The sequence below is a fragment of the Convolutriloba macropyga genome, chromosome 8 (genome assembly GCF_964194025.1).
Source record: "Convolutriloba macropyga chromosome 8, txConMacr16.3, whole genome shotgun sequence".
NCBI lineage: Eukaryota > Metazoa > Xenacoelomorpha > Acoela > Convolutidae > Convolutriloba > Convolutriloba macropyga.
This window is the reverse complement of record NC_134475.1, coordinates 35,873,073-35,894,641: the sequence shown is the minus strand read 5'-3', so window position 1 is coordinate 35,894,641 and position 21,569 is coordinate 35,873,073. Positions and strand designations below refer to the sequence as shown.

At 34.3% G+C, this 21,569-nt stretch overlaps 1 protein-coding gene across 1 annotated transcript in view; it reads right to left on the bottom strand.

Moving 5' to 3' along the window:
* The window catches only part of LOC142345032 (uncharacterized), a 137,438-nt gene extending 123,540 nt beyond the window's left edge, over positions 1-13,898 (bottom strand). Inside the window, exons 1-2 of the mRNA XM_075397116.1 lie at positions 13,116-13,898; positions 7,574-8,096 (exon numbers count right to left, since the gene is read on the bottom strand). Coding sequence (XP_075253231.1) covers positions 7,574-8,096; positions 13,116-13,599 — 1,007 coding nt within the window. The 5' untranslated portion in view covers positions 13,600-13,898. The remainder of the gene's footprint in view (positions 1-7,573; positions 8,097-13,115) is intronic.
* Between the last annotated feature and the right edge of the window lie 7,671 nt (positions 13,899-21,569).

The following is a 21,569-nucleotide window of genomic DNA, read 5'->3' as shown; positions in this document are numbered from 1 at the left end:
TTTTATTATTGCTATTAGTATTTCAACCTTGCAAAACCACCCGTTTAACAACTTCTAATTGAAGCAGATTGAAACTTTACAGCAACATAGCCATATTATATAACTACAATTTGTTCTAACTAGATCTTCCAATTTCGGTTGATAAATTGAGTTACTAACAAAATTCGGGCAAAAAAGTTTTATTCAGTAGAGGGATATTAATATAGGGGATATCAAAATTAATTTATCAGCAGTAAGGATATCAATATTAAGATATTAGTAGTAAGGATACCAATCTTAATGTATCAGTAGTAAAGATATCAATATTAATGTATCATTAGTAAGGGTATCAATATTAATGTTAAATATGTTTCTCAATAACAATTTTTTTTTATCATTTGTGAAAACTGTAATTCTTTCATGCACCTAGATTTTAGCTGACTATCCTTCTTGAGCTCTGCTTGGAACATTGTTAGAAATATTCCGGCTAGCTAGTACAGTGCTGCTTTTGTTTGTTTGTTTGTTTCGTCAGGTATACATTTGTTCATCAAACGATGAGAACTGTTTAAAATTCTTTGCTCGTTTTTGTAGTGAATTGAAAGCCATGCTGAATAGCCAACAAGTGTCTTGGAGAAAAAATGTCCACTCATGGAAAATTGTTCTAGAAAATTCTTTTTGAGGTAACCTGATGCGCGTTACTAATATAATGTACTATAGATTTTGTTACGCGTTACTATTATAATATAATATAGATTTTGTTACGCGTTAATGACCAGCCAATCGGAATGAAGATTTTTTACTGAGCGCAAGGAAGTCAATGCATTTTGTTACAAGCTACCGGTCGTTACGTCATTTAAGCAGCCTTTACCCCATGCTTTGTTTTTGTTACGAGCTACAGCATCATGGAAACCGTATGTGCTTGTTACAAGCCACTGCAATCCAAGCATAGTTTACTCAGTACTACTGGATTGCACTAAGGGGGACAGGAAATAGATTTTGATTGAATATAGTGTAGTTGAAAAAACGGGGGTTTCAGTTACCAGTACAATTTGGCTCATTTCCCCGAATGCGGCTAGCATGAGGGGAATGAGACAAAATGGGGTGGTGGTTGTAACCCCCGTTTTTTCCACTACTGCCGAAAGGACAGACAAAATAGCTGGAAAATAACCAAAAACACATGTAAAATCCTCTTGTAAAATTCCCTTGAACCCGGGTGTTTTACTCCATCGTATGCATTACTCCATCTTAATCGGGTTTTTTGGGTGATTTACAAGCACGCAGGAAAGGGGATAAAAATTAAACTGGAAAACTCGGCGCGTTGCAAATTTTACTAAATTTGAACGTTTCAATCAAAAAATATTGAATAGTTCAGTTTGACTTGAAATTCATCCCTGAATCTTAAATAAGTGTCAGTCAAGACTCGCCAGACCGTTACGACTCTTACTTTCACTGAAAAGAAATTACGTCATCTGAAATTACTTTCACTGAAAAGACAATACGAAACAAAATTTGTCATCTTCTGAATTTCTGCTAGGCTGCAGGGTGAGGGGTCTCTATCTCTCCGAAGATGGATAAATATGGTAGATAGAAAAAATCAAAAGATTTGTTTTGCTGAAGCTAGCGCTACTTTGATACTTGGAATTGGTATCAGTGGAGCCGGTTCACATAAAACGAACTGTTCTAGTGCTGGCTTTAAGTCTACTTCTATTTCCAATTCTAGTTCCAATTCCAATTCTAGTTCTATTTCCAATTCTAGTTCCAGCTCTGGCTCTAGCTCTAGTTCTAGTTCCTGCTCTATTTCTAAATCTGATTCTAATTCTTGTTCTAGCTCTAATTCTAGCTCTAATGCTAATTTAGTTCTAGTACTATCTCCAGTTCTATCTCTAGTTCTAGCTCTAAACCTACCCCCACATATAGTTTTACTAGTACCAAAAACAAAATTGATATCACAAATAAAATTCGTAGTAAATGTAAGGTTATAAACAAATAACATGTTTTGATAAAAAGAAATAAATATGTAAAGAAAGTAATTCAAATAGGGTTAAGTGTGAAGATTGTTCTTCTATTATTAGCTTCAGTGGGTTAAAGGGTCATATAAAAAGATTTTATGAAGATATAGTTTTACCTAGGGTGTTTATTCTGTTAATCAGGGAACCTGCTTCGCAGATGGAATAAAACCTATTAATGAATTTATTAAGTCTAAATTTATAGAGGATAAGTTTAATTCCGCTTTAGCTTCGATCAATAACTCTAATTCAACTTTTGAATCTAATTCGGCTTTAGCTTCAATACATAGCCCCAATGAACCCAAGTATTATAAAGATTATCTTATAGTTGCCAAATTATTAGCCAAAGGTACAGATATAGATCAATTATTAGAAGAACAGATTAGTCTGAGCTATTAGCCAAATCTATTACTTAGATAAATATTTCAGCAGGGGTATAGATAATATTTAAACCAGAAATTTAGATATAGATAAGTATATAGATATAAAAAAATTAGCTAAGGTATAGATATAGATAAAGTTTTAACCAGAAGTATAGATATCGATAAAATTTTTGAAAAATTGAAAAACTGCGCTTAAACTGCACAGTGCGCACAATTTTAGGTAGGGATTCATGCGGATGCGTGCGACCACGCGGGTGTGCGGGTGTGTGGATCATGCGGGTTGTAAGGCTTAATTTTGATCTTTGGAAATTTTTTTTAAAAAAAATATGTAATATTAGCTTTCTTTCATATTTGGCAACCACAAATAGAACAAGAAAACAGACTATGACTCAAATGTGAATTATCATCACTATCTACGAAGCAGTTAAACATGGTCGAAGACTGTTTCACATCCGCGAAGCTGTTTCACTGATCTGTGAAGCAATTTGCTAATTATGCACCAAAAATTAACTGAAAGAAATTTGCGTGAAATGCTTAAAATATCTTTAGTTTTGTTCTCCCCGAATCTGGCGAATAATTAATGGGAAAATTCCTTGTTTACCATGCTATCATCAACAGCTGGGACTGTTTCACTGAAGTCCTAGAATTTTATTTGAAGTCTTATTCGGAAGAAAAGACGAAATTCATTACTAAATTGCATCAGATTCTTTACAATCGGTTGTGATTCAATCTCTTTTTGGTTCAGAATAATTGACAAAATTTTTGCATGGAAATAGTCAGTTGGTCTTGCTGGCTTTAGTGAAGCCTAAGCCTAAGCCTTGGTCGATATTGGAGTTAATGAATCCAATAGAGAGACCCGCTAATGTTTAAGTTAGAAAAATTTTTATTATTGCTATTAGTATTTCAACCTTGCAAAACCACCCGTTTAACAACTTCTAATTGAAGCAGATTGAAACTTTACAGCAACATAGCCATATTACAGAACTACAATTTGTTCTAACTAGATCTTCCAATTTCGGTTGATAAATTGAGTTACTAACAAAATGGGCAAAAAAGTTTTATTCAGTAGAGGGATATTAATATAGGGGATATCAAAATTAATTTATCAGCAGTAAGGATATCAATATTAAGATATTAGTAGTAAGGATACCAATCTTAATGTATCAGTAGTAAGGATATTAATATTAATGTATCATTAGTAAGGGTATCAATATTAAAGTTAAATATGTTTCTCAATAACAATCTTTTTTTTTATCATTTATGAAAACTGTAATTCTTCCATGCACCTAGATTTTAGCTGACTATCCTTCTTGAGCTCTGCTTGGAACATTGTTAGAAATATTCCGGCTAGTTAGTACAGCGCTGCTTTTGTTTGTTTGTTTGTATCGTCAGGTATACATTTGTTCATCAAACGATGAGAACTGTTTAAAATTCTTTGCTCGTTTTTGTAGTGAATTGAAAGCCATGCTGAATAGCCAACAAGTGTCTTGGAGAAAAAATGTCCACTCATAGAAAATTGTTCAAGAAAATTCTTTTTGAGGTAACCTGATGCGCGTTACTAATATAATGTACTATAGATTTTGTTACGCGTTACTATTATAATATAATATAGATTTTGTTACGCGTTAATGACCAGCCAATCGGAATGAAGATTTTTTACTGAGCGCAAGGAAGTCAATGCATTTTGTTACAAGCTACCGGTCGTTACGTCATTTAAGCAGCCTTTACCCCATGCTTTGTTTTTGTTACGAGCTACAGCATTATGGAAACCGTATGTGCTTGTTACAAGCCACTGCAATCCAAGCATAGTTTACTCAGTACTAGTGGATTGCACTAAGGGGGACAGGAAATAGATTTTGATTGAATATAGTGTAGTTGAAAAAACGGGGGTTTCAGTTACCAGTACAATTTGGCTCATTTCCCCGAATGCGGCTAGCATGAGGGGAATGAGACAAAATGGGGTGGTGGTTGTAACCCCCGTTTTTTCCACTACTGCCGAAAGGACTGACAAAATAGCTGGAAAATAACCAAAAACACATATAAAATCCTCTTGTAAAATTCCCTTGAACCCGGGTGTTTTACTCCATCGTATGCATTACTCCATCTTAATCGGGTTTTTTGGGTGATTTACAAGCACGCAGGAAAGGGGATAAAAATTAAACTGGAAAACTCGGCGCGTTGCAAGTTTTACTAAATTTGAACGTTTCAATCAAAAAATATTGAATAGTTCAGTTTGACTTGAAATTCAACCCTGAATCTTAAATAAGTGTCAGTCTAGACTCGCCAGACCGTTACGACTCTTACTTTCACTGAAAAGAAATTACGTCATCTGAAATTACTTTCACTGAAAACACAATACGAAACAAAATTTGTCATCTTCTGAACTTCTGCTAGGCTGCAGGGTGAGGGGTCTCTATCTCTCCGAAGATGGATAAATATGGTAGATAGAAAAAATCAAAAGATTTGTTTTGCTAAAGCTAGCGCTACTTTGATACTCTGTTGGTTCCCCTCAATTGCTCCTGTATAGGATGTTGCAAAAAGAACCGTCTCAAAAAATTTTTCAATCACAAAAAAGCCCGTTTTATTAACTCCAGCCTTCAATGGAAGATTAGTATGAAAATTAAATGCAGTTAAGACGAATTAGCAGTTTTGAGCTATTGATATGACAAAATCGCTGAATCAACTGATATGACAAAATCCATATTTCACATCCCAAAGGAATGTCAACTAAAATGCTTACAATGTACCTAAAACTCTTTCTTTCGAACAGTTCTTCAACAGCGTAGAGTCACTCAACCAATTGCTCTAAACGCATGTCTAATTGTTAAGCTCAGCTAAACGGCAAAGTTCCGCCCAAGTCGCTCCGTGTATCAACTTCTTGAATTGTCGCTGGGTCACTATAAGTACTTGTGTGCGTCTTTCTATAGCTCTCGCCCCTCAGCTTCTATTTGTACTTAATCAATACAATCTTATCTAAAGCACAAAAACCATTTTTAAGCAAATACTTTTTTCCCATTCAGAACTCTCGCATTCAGTAAAAAAAACTTTGTTTGTGCTTAAAAAAAGCAATTTCAATTAGTGCCTCATCATATATCTAATACCAACATTTTTTAAACTTCGACTTGATCATGAGAACAAAACCTTTGCAAGGTTATGTAAACCAACCCAAATAGCGTTTCATGAAATGCAACTGCCACATCACTCATTACTCGCCCGCTAAACATTATATTGAAACTTTAAAGGGGGTTTTCTGTTCAGAAAAGGACGACATTGATCCATCTCTGTATTGAGCCTACCTCTGCCATCAGCTTTTTTCGAAACTTAATATAACACAAAAAACTGAATTTTACAATTTAAAGTATACATTATACTAATCCTACTGTTTAAACATCGAAAAAAATAACCTCCTGAAAGCCCAAAAATTACATCTAGGAATAGTTCACGGGTCACAGCGCAAATACATAGCAGTTTTCAAGATGTAGGCTCCCACTGGTGAAGAAGCATTGACTGTGCATAACTCTCGACCGCTTCACGATAGGATAAAAGCAGCAAAACTCTTATCAGTTGAACTAGGTCTCAAAAGCTTATAGGGTAAATGAAAGATAGAAAATCTAATCTGTCAATAATTTTTATACCAAAAAATAGTTTTGTTTCAAGAAGATATCCAACATGAGACAATTTCCTTTTAAAGTTTTTCGATATTGAATGTTTTTTAAATTGAAGTGTTGCATCACTATGAACAACGGATTCCAAATTTGACAGCACGATGTTTAATTAAAATTTTTGAATCATTTATCGGTTTCTGCACTATGAAAATAATAAATATGAATTTAACCAACTTGGTACTCTGCAAATTGGGCCGAGGGAAATTAGTTTCTTTCGCTCTCAAATAACAATTAACAAGGGGAAATTTGTATATGAAAACTTCCTGTGCGTCTGTATCCGGAAATATCCTTAATTCTTATTCGATTCAATTGTAATAGTGAATGGAATGTATTTAGAAAATTGTGCAGCGTCCCGTGACGAGTTTGTACCCCAAAAATACGTATTTTTTTGGGTGGGGGTGGGGAGAACTTTTTCACTTAAAATTTTTACATCATTTTGGGGGGTAATGGGGGGAGTAATTCGTTGCAAGAGTAGCGGGTAACGGGGGAAATATGGGGGAGGGGATAAAAAGGTGTTAGAGCAGGTGGGTTTTGGCGGCAAAATGATGCAATAGTAGGGGGTAATGGGGGGGGGGGGTGGTAAAACGATGCAATAGTAAGGGGTTAATGATGGGTAAAGCGACGCAAGAGTAGGGAAAAACGAATGGGGAGGTAAACCGTCGAAGAGTAGATGTAATATGGGCAAAACAACGCAAGAGTAGGCGGGTAATGGGTGTAAAACGATCCAAGAATCGGGGGTAAAAGGTCCATTACCCTCTCACTGTTGCGTCGTTTTAACCCATTACCTCCTACTCTTGCGTCGTTTTCCCCCCATTAAGCCCCTATTCTAGCGTCGTTTTCCCCCAGTACCCCCCACAATCTCTCCCACAACCTCTCCCCCAGAGCCAGTTCGCCTCAGATCACATTCTTACATCAGACCTCACTATTACATCATTTTACCCCCTCCAAAATTACCCCCTCAGCTTGTATTTTTTGCGGGGTAATTTTTGGGTGTGAAGTCTAAAAATTCCATCCATACTCCCCATAACCCCTTATCTTACATCGTTTTACCTCCCTTAAAAGTATCCCCCTAGTTTTCTAATTTTACATCTTTTTGGGGGTAAAGTCTAAAATTTCCCCCGTTATCACCATCACCTCCCTTATCTTACATCGTTTTACCCCTTAAATTTACCCATCTTTTCTTACATTTAGGGTGGCGGGGTGGGGGGGGGGGGAATTTTGGGGGGTAAAATCTAAAAATACCCCTTATTCCCCATTACCCCCCCCCCCCCCCCACCTAGTCTTACATCATCTTACCCCCTAAAATTAATACCTAATCTTACATTTTGGGGCGGACGGGGGGTAATTTTTTTTTTTTTTGGGGGGGGGGTAAAATCTAACAATCCCCCTGACTCCCCATTACCCCCTAGTGTTACATCGTTTCAACCCCTAAAATTACCCCCTACTCTTACACCAGTTTGAGGGGGTAATCAGGGGGTAATTTCGACATGAGTGATAGGGAGGTGAAGAAAAGGGAGATGTTATACTTGACCAGACGAACCTTCCAATGCTCCACTTTTTGACCTTGTCAGTCATGGAGAAGTAGTCAATGAGCCTCAACTTGTGTTCCTGCAGGTAAGCCTCCAGAACTGCAATCATGATGGGTAGAGGTCGGTCAATGTCGGGAGGAACAGTCGTAGAGCTGGAAGGCGTCCTCACAGTCGGCGTCTTCTTTTTCAGCGCCTCCTCCCGTTCAAATCTCCACTCTAGGAATCGTTTCAAAACAACTGCTTCAATTGGAGAAATTTCAGGTTTCGTAGACAACCACCGTTCCAGATCATCCATTCTGTCAATACTTTGGCGCAATTCCTGCCGTTCTGCAACCCATTTGCGATAGTCTTCTTCCTTTCTCTGACGTTCTTTTTGCTCTACAATGTTAGCTTGTAGTTTCAAAGTTTCAATCTGCTTCGTTGCAGCTTTCTCGGCTGAACGGAGTGCTGTGTTCTGATTGGTGGACGCCTTCCTCATGGTTATTAATGATTGCCGCTTATTGCGAGGCATGTAGAACTCAGAACTCTTTATATCTAAAACAGGATTTTCAGGAACAACGCAAACAATTTACATAACTTACGGATCCGCAAGGGAACAAAAAACACAAAAATATCAAATGTTTTTCAATTATTCATTATTTGAAAAACGTATGTCGGATTAAATAAAGACCTAAAACGATGTAAAGATTCAGGATAATTGGTTTTGGTAGCCCTGTTTCAAAAAATTGACAATTAAATTTGTCAATGCACAAAGAATTGGGGAGAAATTTAAGTTTTAGATAAAAACTGCTTTTCTTAGTGAAAAAAAACCAGAACGAAAATCGGGAGAAATATTTACTGGGTCATTACAGAAATAGCAGTTTTGTCAACTTATTTATCTATACAGAGATACAAATTTGATCTTAAAAAATCAAAGCAGCTTGCAAAACAGTACTTAAAGATACTTTTTTTTCCGATGCTTCTAAAATTTCCGACAATGGATTATTTTGCTAACCAAAATCTATTAGAATTCGAAAAAAACTTCGAAAGCAAGCACTAATTTTTAGTCTATTTTTGATTTTATTAATGCGCATCCAGTGAAACGAAGATTGATACACTTTGCCTAGACATGCAAGATCTTAACAGTCTTGACAAAACATGGATTATCTTAACAAGATATTGATAGGCAAAATATTCTTGATACATCTTGATAAGATAATATAAAGCTGTTTCAGGAAATTTTCCTAATTAAAATTGCCAAGATCAAGGTCACACTCCGCAATAAAATTTTAAGTAAATTTTGGTCCTGAGGTAACAGAAAGAACCCCATGATGTTTTTCAGCGAAACAAGTAATTTTTTGCTTTTGATTTTGAATCCCAATCCGACGTCTCCCGATAAGTCCTGGCGGGAAAAGCTTGAAACTGGCATTCTCCGTAAAGCCCAAAAAATTGCCAATTTCTTGCCAGGAAATATACAGGAAATACCGGGGAGCATTTCCAATTGCTAATTCCGGTCCTACTCATCGCAAAATTGAAAGGGGGAACGTTTTTAGGTTTTTATGCGATCAGAGTGGAGGCCTTACGATTTCAGTCCTGCATATGGTGTGTAGTATGTCCACTCAAAGATTTCAAAATACTGGAAACAAGCATCTCCTTTGTCGGCTAATATATAAACGGGAGCAGTGTTTTCCGACATTGGTGATAATTTTTGCTATTTCATTATGAACCTTGATATTTCTTGCTTAGTCTTATGAATTTCTTCTAAATCTTTTTAAGTGTGCTTTTTAGTTTTTTACATCTTGGTATATTTTGCCATATCATGGAAAATCTATCTTGGTCATCGTGCCAAGATGTTGTTCCGTGATACAAAGGCAGACATCCTGCAAGTTTGTACATATCTTGATATTATCTTGCCATTCAACATGGCAAGATCTTGGCGAGAGTTACGATGTTTTAGTATGTTTCTTTTCCAAGCTATAGTGTTTCGTTTCACTGGGCAATCTTAGGTTTTGAGAAATCTAGAAAAAAACAACCTAACTCCATTGATCTTAAACGACAGGCCAGGAAATTTAATTCAGAGAGTATAGAGCCTCAGTTAAAGGTCAGAAACATATTTTGGAAAATCTAGAAAAATTTATAGGTGCATATTCCACGACAATATATTCAAGAAGAAAACAGTCAGGCTAAAATTTTGCGTCGTACAGCAATCTTTCGTATAATTTGCCCGAAGCATAGTACAAAACAACTTAAAGCAACTTGGAATATTTTAAACTCGTTTTCAGATACTTTTTGCTCTAAAAATATTGAGCAAACGTTTTGGGTTTGAGAATACTAGTCTGATATGAATTTGCAGATGCCCTGGCATATTGTTGCGTTGAAGCATAAAAAAACATTAGGGCTCTGGAACCGTATTTTCCGATGCATTGTTCAACAAATTGATGACAAACGATTTCACGCCCGATAATTCAAAAAACGAATGTCTATTGTTCTTCTACACTTATTGTTCCATTGTTCTTCTACACTTATAGTTCCATTATTCTTCTACCCTTATTTGATTCCATTTAAATCGAATAAATTAAGATTTTGAATTTTAGCTCAAGACCTGTCTCACTACATCTCAGTGAGACAGGTTCTGAGCTAAAATTCAAACTCATAACTTATTAGTTTTAAATGAAAACGAATAAGTGTAGAAGAACAATAGAAATCTTTCAATTCTAGCAAAAAGAATGCCTTAATGCCTTTGTATCAGCTGAGTTCTTCATTCCATCAAAGTGTAGCAATCAGATATCAGAAAGAAAAGGGACGTGAATTTTTATTTTAAATTAGAGGATCGTTTTTAAAAAATTAACACGGTCCGAATATTACTCTAGTGGCACAGATGACATTGTCTCTGGTGACTTAGTCGCTCTAAAACATCATTTTTTAAAATTAAAACTGAATCCGTTCCAATTAGTTTTCTCCCAAATTTGAATGCACTATCAGCTTTTTACCGAAACCAAAAACTGTGTACAGTTGCGAAAAATGTTGTAACTTTTCAAAACAAAACAGTGTGCTTTGTATGAAACTTTAAGAGCTCTTGAGTAAAACTTTTCTTGTTTATCCTACTTGACCACCGCAAAAAAGTTAGTAGCTATGACGAGCAAAATAAAAGACTTCTGATGAAATTCCCATGTAAGGTGATCACATTTATTTCCGTTCCCACCAAAAACAATTTATTGGAGTTGTTCCTCTCACACACATGCTTTGTTGTTCAACTTGGAAACATAACTTCAAAAAAATATTGCAAAGGATATTAAAATTATGACTTTTGATTATTCAAAAGGAAAATTAATCAGCTACGGCTTAGTTAGTTTAAGGAAACACAAAAACGCCAACGGACTTGCTTTTTACGGGGTTTGTCTTGCATCAGACGATGCACTGGTGCTAAACATCTGATAAGGTGGAATACAAGTGTTGTTTTTATAACTCAAAATTAGTGGGACAAAAACTACATCACTTCAAGTTTTTTTTGTCATCAAATTTCAAATTTCAAATTTTAACTTTTTTAAATTTTGACTACGTTTATTTTATCCAATGTTATTCTAAATAAACTTCAATAAAGCGTCATATTTTTTTTAAACATGTTTCGTCAAGCCCATTAGATTTTTGTATCGTTTCTGTAACAAAAAATCGTTTTATTTTTGCAAATTTGAGATCAAACTCACTTTTTTCTCCTGCTCACTTTTTTGTGGCTTTCAATATGTGGGAACTATTGATATACACCCTGCCACAATTTAAACAGCATTTTGACCGGCTTCTAATAAATTTTGCAATTTTGAATTGAATTGAATAACAAAAATGGTATAATTTTTGTGATATATATACAAAAGGGAATATTGAGGAGTAGTAAATTTCACGAAATTAAATTTTGCTATTGATAAAATCTAGTCGCATTTGAAATATCATCCGAATCAAATGTATTTTCAAAAGCAATTTCCGTCAAAGGCATCATGTTTAAAATGATTTGCGTTTTTTGTCCAATTTTAGTATCCTCCCTAGTGATGAGTTGATTCAAATCTTGCAAAAATCAAGCAAGATGATTGAAAACTTGCACGATTCGTGCAAGATTATTGCAAGATATCAATCCAAGCAAAAAGGTAAATCAGTTTAATATTGTTTTAGAAAACACCTTTGAAGCAATCTGTTGTTCATTAAACAAGTTACAAAACCAAAATCAATAGAAAATGTTTTAATGATTCAAAATCTTGTATGTTCTTAAATTCCGGAAAAATATTTGGGTATCTTTGATAGCTAAAACTAACTGAAAACTAAATGATTTTACTGTTTCTTGAGAGATCTTTAATTCAAATACACTTTTCCGACAAATAACTGGAAGCATCTCGAGTCACGAAAATCTTCTTTTTATATTTCAAATTAATCAGTAAACGACGAAATTACATTTTTTCTGAAATTTATCACACGAAATTTTGATAGGGAAATCAACAGTCAGCATTTTTTTGGATATTTCGCAATGTACCACACCAAAAAAAAATTGTACCACGCCATCTGCCTTCAAATTTTTTGTTGCTTGCAAAAAATATCTTGATTAGAAGCAGAAAAGTGTTTTCAGATGGCCTTGCTAATAAGTTGATGCAAATTCGGGAAATTTTTAATAAGAAAATTTTTAAAGCAAATTGGTGAAATTTTTAATAAGAGAATTTGGGAAATTTTTAATAACAAAAAACCCAATTTTAATGTTATTTTGTCATAATGCAATATACATCATTCAAACAATTTTTAAGACAACAAATGGCAGGAGAAAACACATCTGTTAGCTACTTAATTTTTAGTGATTTATTTTACTCCTATATTTTATTTCAGTAACTCCGCCACTGCCGGTCCCGTGCCCGGAATGGAAAAGGAGGAGGGAAGAACCACAGAAATCATACTTGAAAATCTCAGAAAGCCAGGTTTTAAATTTACTTCGATAGATTTTCAGACAGTTGACTAAGTATTTCAGCTCAAACAACAGCAGAAATCAGCCAGGTAACCAGGACAAAAAAATATAAATTCAAAAGTTGTCAAGATTCTTGCAAGATGGATTCAAAATCTTTCAAGAATCTTGCAAGATGGATATCAATCTTGCAAGATTCTTGCAAGAAAAATACTTGAATACAAGAAATACAAGAACTATACTTTCCCTTGGAAGATTTCTTGCAAAATTCTAGCCAGATTTTAAATTTTTTATTAATAGGGTTGATTTTTATTTAATAGGGTAAATTTTTATTAATGTGAATTTCCTATACGTCCAAAAACAAAATGAATTAATGCTATGGAAGAACCCAATTTTCGGGGGACACGCTGGCAAACTTTTTGAAAGGCTGTGTAATCAAATCCATCTACTATCAGATTAACAATAAAGTGAAATGTGCCCTATTTTGTGTTTATTATGATCTTCTTTTTATTGCTCTTCACCAAAAACATTATTGCACCGGCTACTGAAAACTATCAGAACTCCATTGCAATTTTTAGGGGCACGCAAAAATGTCCAATTCTATATTCTAGATTGCCAGTGTTTCTCAATAGTTTGGCTACCTGGGAAATCTTCCTCGTCGTTCCAGAGCAGAGTCCTTCCTGCAGTTTGAGAATTCTCCCCCTCATGAGCAGGCGGGTAATTGGGAAAGCGCTTGCATCTCTGGTGTTCCTCAATTACTCTCCCCTCCTGCAAGGTATCCTTGGTCCCTCCACCGGAAGTCTCAATATGTCTCCATCTGGAGCCTAGATGTCTGTCACCCCACACTTTCCTGGCTGTGTTGTACAGTTTCGACTTTGCAAGGTTTCTTCTTTTGTAGTATTTCAACTGGTCTGCAACTGGTAAGTGGTCAATGTATTTGGGGTCGAACAGTTGACGTAAGCAGAAGTCATCCCATTGGTCACAAGGGATACCGGGTGATTTGAATCTTGACACAGGCCGAGTTTCTTCATCTCCTTCGCCAAAGTTCACTTGATTTCTTGTAGAAGTGGATGTTCCGGGGACAGTCAATTGGTTGCAGCTCGTATGTTCACTAGTTAATGTCATCTTAAGCCTCCTTTTCGATCTTTTAATATTTAACCTTTTCCACAATGAAATCTTTTCGGCGTTATTTTTGAGGCTAAATTTTTTGCGGTAAGTTTATCTACCACAACTATTTCGATAACAGAGACCTCATTATGTACACTATGAAATAGTTTAATAAATCTATCAGAAAGCACTGCGTGTTTTCTCTTCAAATTTTCATCATATAAAAGATGCTTAAACTGAACAGAGTATAAGAGAAAAACGTAAAGTTGAACACAAATATAAGCATGCGTAATAATTTTTGTGTACAGTTGGCGCACAAAGTAGAAAACAAAACATTTAATCAGAGCAGCACCAGAATTTGTTCACGTGCATCTTCTCTCACCTTGCAGCTTATCCTACTTGTTTGTTTTTAAATCCCCAACAGTCTTATCCTTCTTTTTCTCACTTCGAACAGCAAAATAACTGGTTTATACCACTCTAGCAAAACCAAATTGCTTTCCCTGCTTGAAATGGAATTGCAACTTAACCGAACTTAATTTAAAAGAACAAAGAAAGAACTTTTCATCAATTAACACTACCCCGGGTCGAGGTTTGGCGGTGAATTTTCGTAAGAAATGCGGTGAAATACGGTGGGAAAAAATAATTTTCACCGCGTATTTCTTACATCTTATTGCGGTGAATGCGGTGAATCGCGGTGAGTTATTTATTTTCACCGCGTTCTCAGTATTCTTACAAAAAAAAATTTGTCCACACATGGTTTCGAACCTCTGACCTCGTGCATGCCTACCATTGCTTAGTCCACTGCGCCAACTTTCACGTACATCTTCGAAATTTCTTGTGAATTTAAATCAGATTGAGTAAACTTTGGAAAACATATGCGGTGAATTTTTGTAAGAAATGCGGTGAATTTCGCGGTGAATTTTTGTAAGAAATGCGGTGAAATGTGGTGAATTATTTTTTTTCACCGCATTCACCGCTTTCACCGCATTTCTTACATTATTTTGCCACAAAAGTTGATGCGGCGAATTTTTGTAAGAAATGCGTTGAATTTTGCGGTGAATTTTTGTAAGAAATGCGGTGAAATGTGGTGAATTATTTTTTTTCACCGCATTCACCGCTTTCACCGCATTTCTTACAAAAATTAACCGCATTCACCGCAATTCTTACAAAAAAATACCCTAAAACCTCGACCCGGGATATAGATAGTTTTAGCTCAGTATTGTCAGTAATTTGACTTCTCAAGCTTTTTAACAATCGAGCGGTGAAAGACGTGGCGCATGCAATTGAGTACTAATTTGTTCGCAACACTTTCTTAATTTCAATTTCCCGGAGGTTGGTTGCAGAACAAAACAGCGCTGAATCAATCAATAGACATTGTTTTTTAGCAAGGCCAAAACTCGGTTCATGTCACAATTTACACCGGCCAGTCTTGATTTTTGAGTAAAGTTTACTGCATGAGAAATGATATGTTCAGCTTAACTCTCAACCACAAGGTTTGCTTTATATGCGACTCGAACACCCACGTGGGTACTTGTAACATTTAATTTGCGTAGCAAGCCCTAAACACTAATCTAAATGGGCTTTAATGTAAATGCCAATAAACTAGCATGTATAAACAGTGTGTATACTACTATAGTAATTACCAGTTATAAGCTACAAAAGTATGACATCATTCTGCTCAGACTTATTTTTGGGGTACAAAAGAGTAATTTTTAGACTTTACAGGATAAATTAAGCCTGTTTGAACTCTATGACCTCAAAATATTCAAAATGAAGAGGAATTAGTAATTACCAGTTATAAGCTACAAAAGTATGACATCATTCTGCTCAGACATATTTTTGGGGTACATATGAGTAATTTTTTAACTTTACAGGATAAATTAAGCCTGTTCGAACTCTATGACCTCAAAATATTCAAAATGAAGAGGAATTGATCATAAAAAAACTTAAAATTTTCGGTAGATGTAATGTTTCTGAACTGAAATAAGTTTTTACTCTTGAAATCCGCTTGTTCAGCGTTGAAATGCCATGAGACTCACGTCCAGGTTAATTTACAAATATACGTTTCAAGATCGTTTTGATTCAGCTTTGAACTTTGACCTTCAATCTCTGTTCAATTCTTTCAGAAGTTCGCGCAATTTTGCGCCTTCACGTTCAGATTTTCGTGCGTTCACCGGATTTTCATGCGGTCAAAATTCTTTGGTGTAATCAGCAGACTTTTGTGCGTTCATATTCAGACTTTCGTACACCAGACTTTCATGCCGTCAACAGACTTTGGTGCAATCAGCAGACTTTTGTGCTTTCATGTTCAGACCTACGTGCGTTCATCAGACATTCATGCCTTCACAAGATTTTTTTGCGTTCATGTCCAGACTTTCATGCTTTCATAGTCAGAAAAACTGCAACAACACTCAACTTGAATACTTGAAAGAAGCATAATTTGTTCATTTCGCATGTACATTCTCAAAATCTTTAACTGGTTAGTAAATGGTACGAATTTGTTTTTTCAATTTCAGCTACTTTTTATAACGCCAGAAGTAAAATTATTAAAGACAATGCAAAACACTGAGTGCAATTTTTTTTGCATTCGATATTTCGCTATTTATTTCAAGTTCGAGTTTCGTCTTTCAGCATTGAAGACTGCCACTTGAGTCTAAAAAACTAATATCTATCAGTTGACTTATAGCGCTTTTGCAGGAAGAGCCATCTGGAGTAATTGTAAAAGGACTGGAGTAAAAGCGCTATAAGTCATCTGATAGATATTAGTTTTTTAAACAAGACAAAAAGTAGTGCGTTCATGTCGAGGCTTTCCTGCGTTCATGTCCACACTTTCGTGCGTTCAAGTCCAGGTTTTCGTGCGTTCATGTCCAGACATTCATGAGTTCATGTTCAGAATTTCGTGTGGTTTTCAATGTTAGTAGTAACAAACCTATACACCTGAGGGCACTTTTTGGCTGATTTTCCCCAGACATGTTCGATCATGCGCGCGGATGAAAAGTTCTTGGCAATTATTCCCTTTTAATTTAGGATTGTTGCCTGAAAATTTAATGGACTTACCTTTTTGAACAGGACATGTTGACTTGCCTCTTTAATAAGGTATATAAACACACTGTGGAAAATACTGTCTGTAAACCCGGCAAATGCCTAAGGGCTTTAAACCCACTCTATATTTGTCATGAACACTTTTGCGTAGAAATCTGGGCTTCTAATGTGAATCAAATATATATTGGTATTGCGTAATCAGGGTTAATTCCTGCATACGCAACTTTGAAGCACACAAGTTTACAAGTTTATAAGGGATATTTAAACCCTGTGAAGAAGATTGTTGGAATACAAACGTTTGCGGGCTATAAATCCAGTGAATACTTTTGCGCAGTAGCAGAAATCTGGGTGTCTAATGTGAATAATCTATGTATTGGTATTGCGTATGCACTCTCACGTTGAAGGTTTTGTTTTTTAACTACATGTGAAACGTCTGGGTAGGAAGCGTTCTATTTTTTGATGAAATTATTACATAAGGGCTATTTTTAGAACACAAACTCAAACTCGAACTCTTCTGGCTCAGACTGTTAATAGACTTCCCTTTCATTTATTACACAATAAGCCATATGATTCAGACGTATTACGTTTTGAACAGTTTAACAGTTCGAATACGATAAAAGGAAGTAATTGATTCTTCAATAAATTTATTTAAAAAAGGAACAAAAAAGCATTCTGGAAGATAATAATTTACTGAAACTTTGACCTCATCAACTGTTGTTTTGTCCAGCAATGATCAGTGGTTTTTGACAGGGAAGACAATCTTCGATTAGAAAGAACACAAGTTGAGAGTAACTTCTACCCCCCCCCCCCCGCAATTTAAATCAGGTTAATTCATCATTTGAAAAGAAATCATCGTTTGAAGTTATACTAAGAAGTTAGGTCCTTGAGGAATCCGAAAAGTATAGAAACATCTTGTTTTTAGTTTTGAAGGATCTATCAGAAAAACGAGTAGTGTCAAGAAGAACAGTTGGGTGTAACAACATCTTGTCACTTTGGTTGCAGAGAATACAAAGACACAAAAGACGGAAAAAAACTTGTTTGAATTCCGAGCGCTTCAAAAACAAATTGGCATAAGGAAGCAAAAAAAAAGAGAACAAGTGGAAACCAGAGGAACAGCATTTTGTTTGTCTATCATCAGAGCGCATCAAGAATCCCTAAGCAAGAGGAGTGGCTCAAAACAGGAAACCTGTGCAAAGTAAGTTAAAAAACTTCTTTTGTCTTCATGTAGCTCCTCCATCATTTCGAACTATATAACTCATCCACGGATCAAAACAAGGTAGTCGGAAAACATCAATTTTGCTCACATAGTATACATATGAGTCATCAAAGGTCAATTGTACATCATTTTTTTCTCTTAATGTACAAGTCCAAGAGCAATTCTTCTTAAGGAAAAGTTGTTCCATTAGTGAAAACTAACACAAAACTACTTTAAAAAACATTAAATTTTCTCACGTAACATATATATGAGTAATCAAAGGTCAATTGTACATCATTTTTTTCCTCTTAATGTACAAGTCCTAGAGAAAAATTTCTTAAGGAAAAGCTGTTCCATGAGTGAAAACTAACACAAAACTACTTTAAAAACATCAATTTTGCTCACATAACATATATATGAGTCATAAAAGGTCAATTTTACATCATTTTTTTCCCTCTTAATGTACAAGTTCTAGAGAAAACTTCTTAAGGAAAATTTGTTCCATTAGTGAATACTAACACAAAACAACTTTAAAAACATCAATTTTGCTCACATAACATATATATGAGTCATCATAGGTCAATTGTACATCATTTTTTTCCTCTTAATATACAAGTTCTAGAGAAAAGTTTCTCACGGAAAAGTTGTTCCATTAGTGAAAACTAACACAAAACTACTTTAAAAAACATCATTTTTGCTCACATAACATATATATGAGTCATCAAAGGTCTATTGTACATCATTTTTTCCCTCTTAATGTACAAGTCCCAGAGAAAAGTTTCTTAAGGAAAAGTTGTTCCAATAGTAAAAACTAACACAAAACTACTTTAAAAAACATCAATTTTGCTCACATAGCATATGTATGAGTCATCAAAGGTCAATTGTACATCATTTTTTTCCTCTTAATGTACAAGTTCTACAGATAAGTTTCTTAAGGAAAAGTTGTTCCATTAGTGAAAACTAAGACAAAACAACTTTAAAAAACGTCAATTTTGCTCACATAACATATATATGAGTCATCAAAGGTCAATTGTACATCATATTTTTCCTCTTAATATACAAGTTCTAGAGAAAAGTTTCTCAAGGAAAAGTTGTTCCTTTAGTGAAAACTAACACAAAACTACTTTAAAAAACATCATTTTTGCACACATAACATATATATGAGTCATCAAAGATCAATTGTACATCATTTTTTTCCTCTTAATGTACAAGTCCTAGAGAAAAGTTTCTTAAGGAAAAGTTGTTCCATTAGTGAAAATAACACAAAACTACTTTAAAAAACATCAATTGTGCTCACATAACATATATATGAGTCATCAAAGGTCAATTGTACATCATTTTTTTCCTCTTAATGTACAAGTCCTAGAGAAAACTTTCTTAAGGAAAAGTTGTTCCATTAGTGAAAACTAAGACAAAACTACTTTAAAAAACATCAATTTTGCTCACATAATATATGTATGAGTCATCAAAGGTCAATGGTACATCATTTTTTTACTCATAATGTACAAGTCCTAGAGAAAAGTTTCTTAAGGAAAAGTTGTTCCATTAGTGAAAATAACACAAAACTACTTTAAAAAACATCAATTGGGCTCACATAACATATATATGAGTCATCAAAGGTCAATTGTACATCATTTTTTTCCTCTTAATATACAAGTTCTAGAGAAAAGTTTCTTAAGGAAAAGTTGTTCCATAAGTGAAAATAACACAAATCTACTTTAAAAAACATCAATTGGGCTCACATAACATATATATGAGTCATCAAAGGTCAATTGTACATCATTTTTTTCCTCTTAATATACAAGTTCTAGAGAAAAGTTTCTTAAGGAAAAGTTGTTCCATAAGTGAAAATAACACAAAACTACTTTAAAAAACATCAATTGGGCTCACATAACATATTTATGAGTCATCAAAGGTCAATTGTACATCATCTTTTGCCTCTTAATATACAAGTTCTAGAGAAAAGTTTCTCACGGAAAAGTTGTTCCATTAGTGAAAACTAACACAAAACTACTTTAAAAATCATCATTTTTGCTCACATAACATATATATGAGTCATCAAAGGTCAATTGTACATCATTTTTTCCCTCTTAATGTACAAGTCCCAGAGAAAAGTTTCTCACGGAAAAGTTGTTCCATTAGTGAAAACTAACACAAAACTACTTTAAAAATCATCATTTTTGCTCACATAACATATATATGAGTCATCAAAGGTCAATTGTACATCATCTTTTGCCTCTTAATATACAAGTTCTAGAGAAAAGTTTCTCACGGAAAAGTTGTTCCAATAGTAAAAACTAACACAAAACTACTTTAAAAAACATCATTTTTGCTCACATAGCATATGTATGAGTCATCAAAGGTCAATTGTACATCATTTTTTTCCTCTTAATGTACAAGTTCTACAGATAAGTTTCTTAAGGAAAAGTTGTTCCATTAGTGAAAACTAAGACAAAACAACTTTAAAAAACATCAATTTTGCTCACATAACATATATATGAGTCATCAAAGGTCAATTGTACATCATATTTTTCCTCTTAATATACAAGTTCTAGAGAAAAGTTTCTCAGGGAAAAGTTGTTCCTTTAGTGAAAACTAACACAAAACTACTTTAAAAAACATCCTTTTTGCACACATAACATATATATGAGTCATCAAAGGTCAATTGTACATCATTTTTTTCCTCTTAATGTACAAGTCCTAGAGAAAAGTTTCTTAAGGAAAAGTTGTTCCATTAGTGAAAACTAAGACAAAACTACTTTAAAAAACATCAATTTTGCTCACATAATATATGTATGAGTCATGAAATGTCAATGGTACATCATTTTTTTACTCTTAATGTACAAGTCCTAGAGAAAAGTTTCTTAACGAAAAGTTGTTCCATTAGTGAAAATAACACAAAACTACTTTAAAAAACATTAATTGTGCTCACATAACATATATATGAGTCATCAAAGGTCAATTGTACATCATTTTTTTTTTTTTAATGTACAAGTTCTAGAGAAAAGTTTCTTAAGGAAAAGTTGTTCCATCAGTGAAAACTAAAACAAAACTACTTTAAAAACATCATTTTTGCTCATAATATATATATATATATATATATATATATATATATATATTTGAGTCATCAAAGGTCAATTGTACATCATTTTTTCCTCCTAATGTACAAGTCCTAGAGAAAGTTTCTTATGGAAAAGTTGTTCCATTAGTGAAAACTAACACAAAACTACTTTAAAAACCATCAATTTTGCTCACATAACATATGTATGAGTCATCAAATGTCAATTGTACATCTTTTTTTTCCTCTTAGTGTACAAGTCCTAGAGAAAAGTTTCTTAAGGAAAAGTTGTTCCATTAGTGAAAACGAACACAAAACTACTTTAAAAACCATCAATTTTGCTCACATAACATATGTATGAGTCATCAAATGTCAATTGTACATCTTTTTTTTCCTCTTAGTGTACAAGTCCTAGAGAAAAGTTTCTTAAGGAAAAGTTGTTCCATTAGTGAAAATAACACAAAACTACTTTAAAAACATCAATTGGGCTCACATTGCATATATATGAGTCATCAAAGGTCAATTGTACATCATTTTTTTCCTCTTAATATACAAGTTCTAGAGGAAAGTTTCTTAAGGAAAAGTTGTTCCATTAGTGAAAACTAACACAAAACTGCTTTAAAAAGCATCAATTTTGCTCACGTTACATATGTATGAGTCATCAAAGGTCAATTGTACATCATTTTCTTCCTC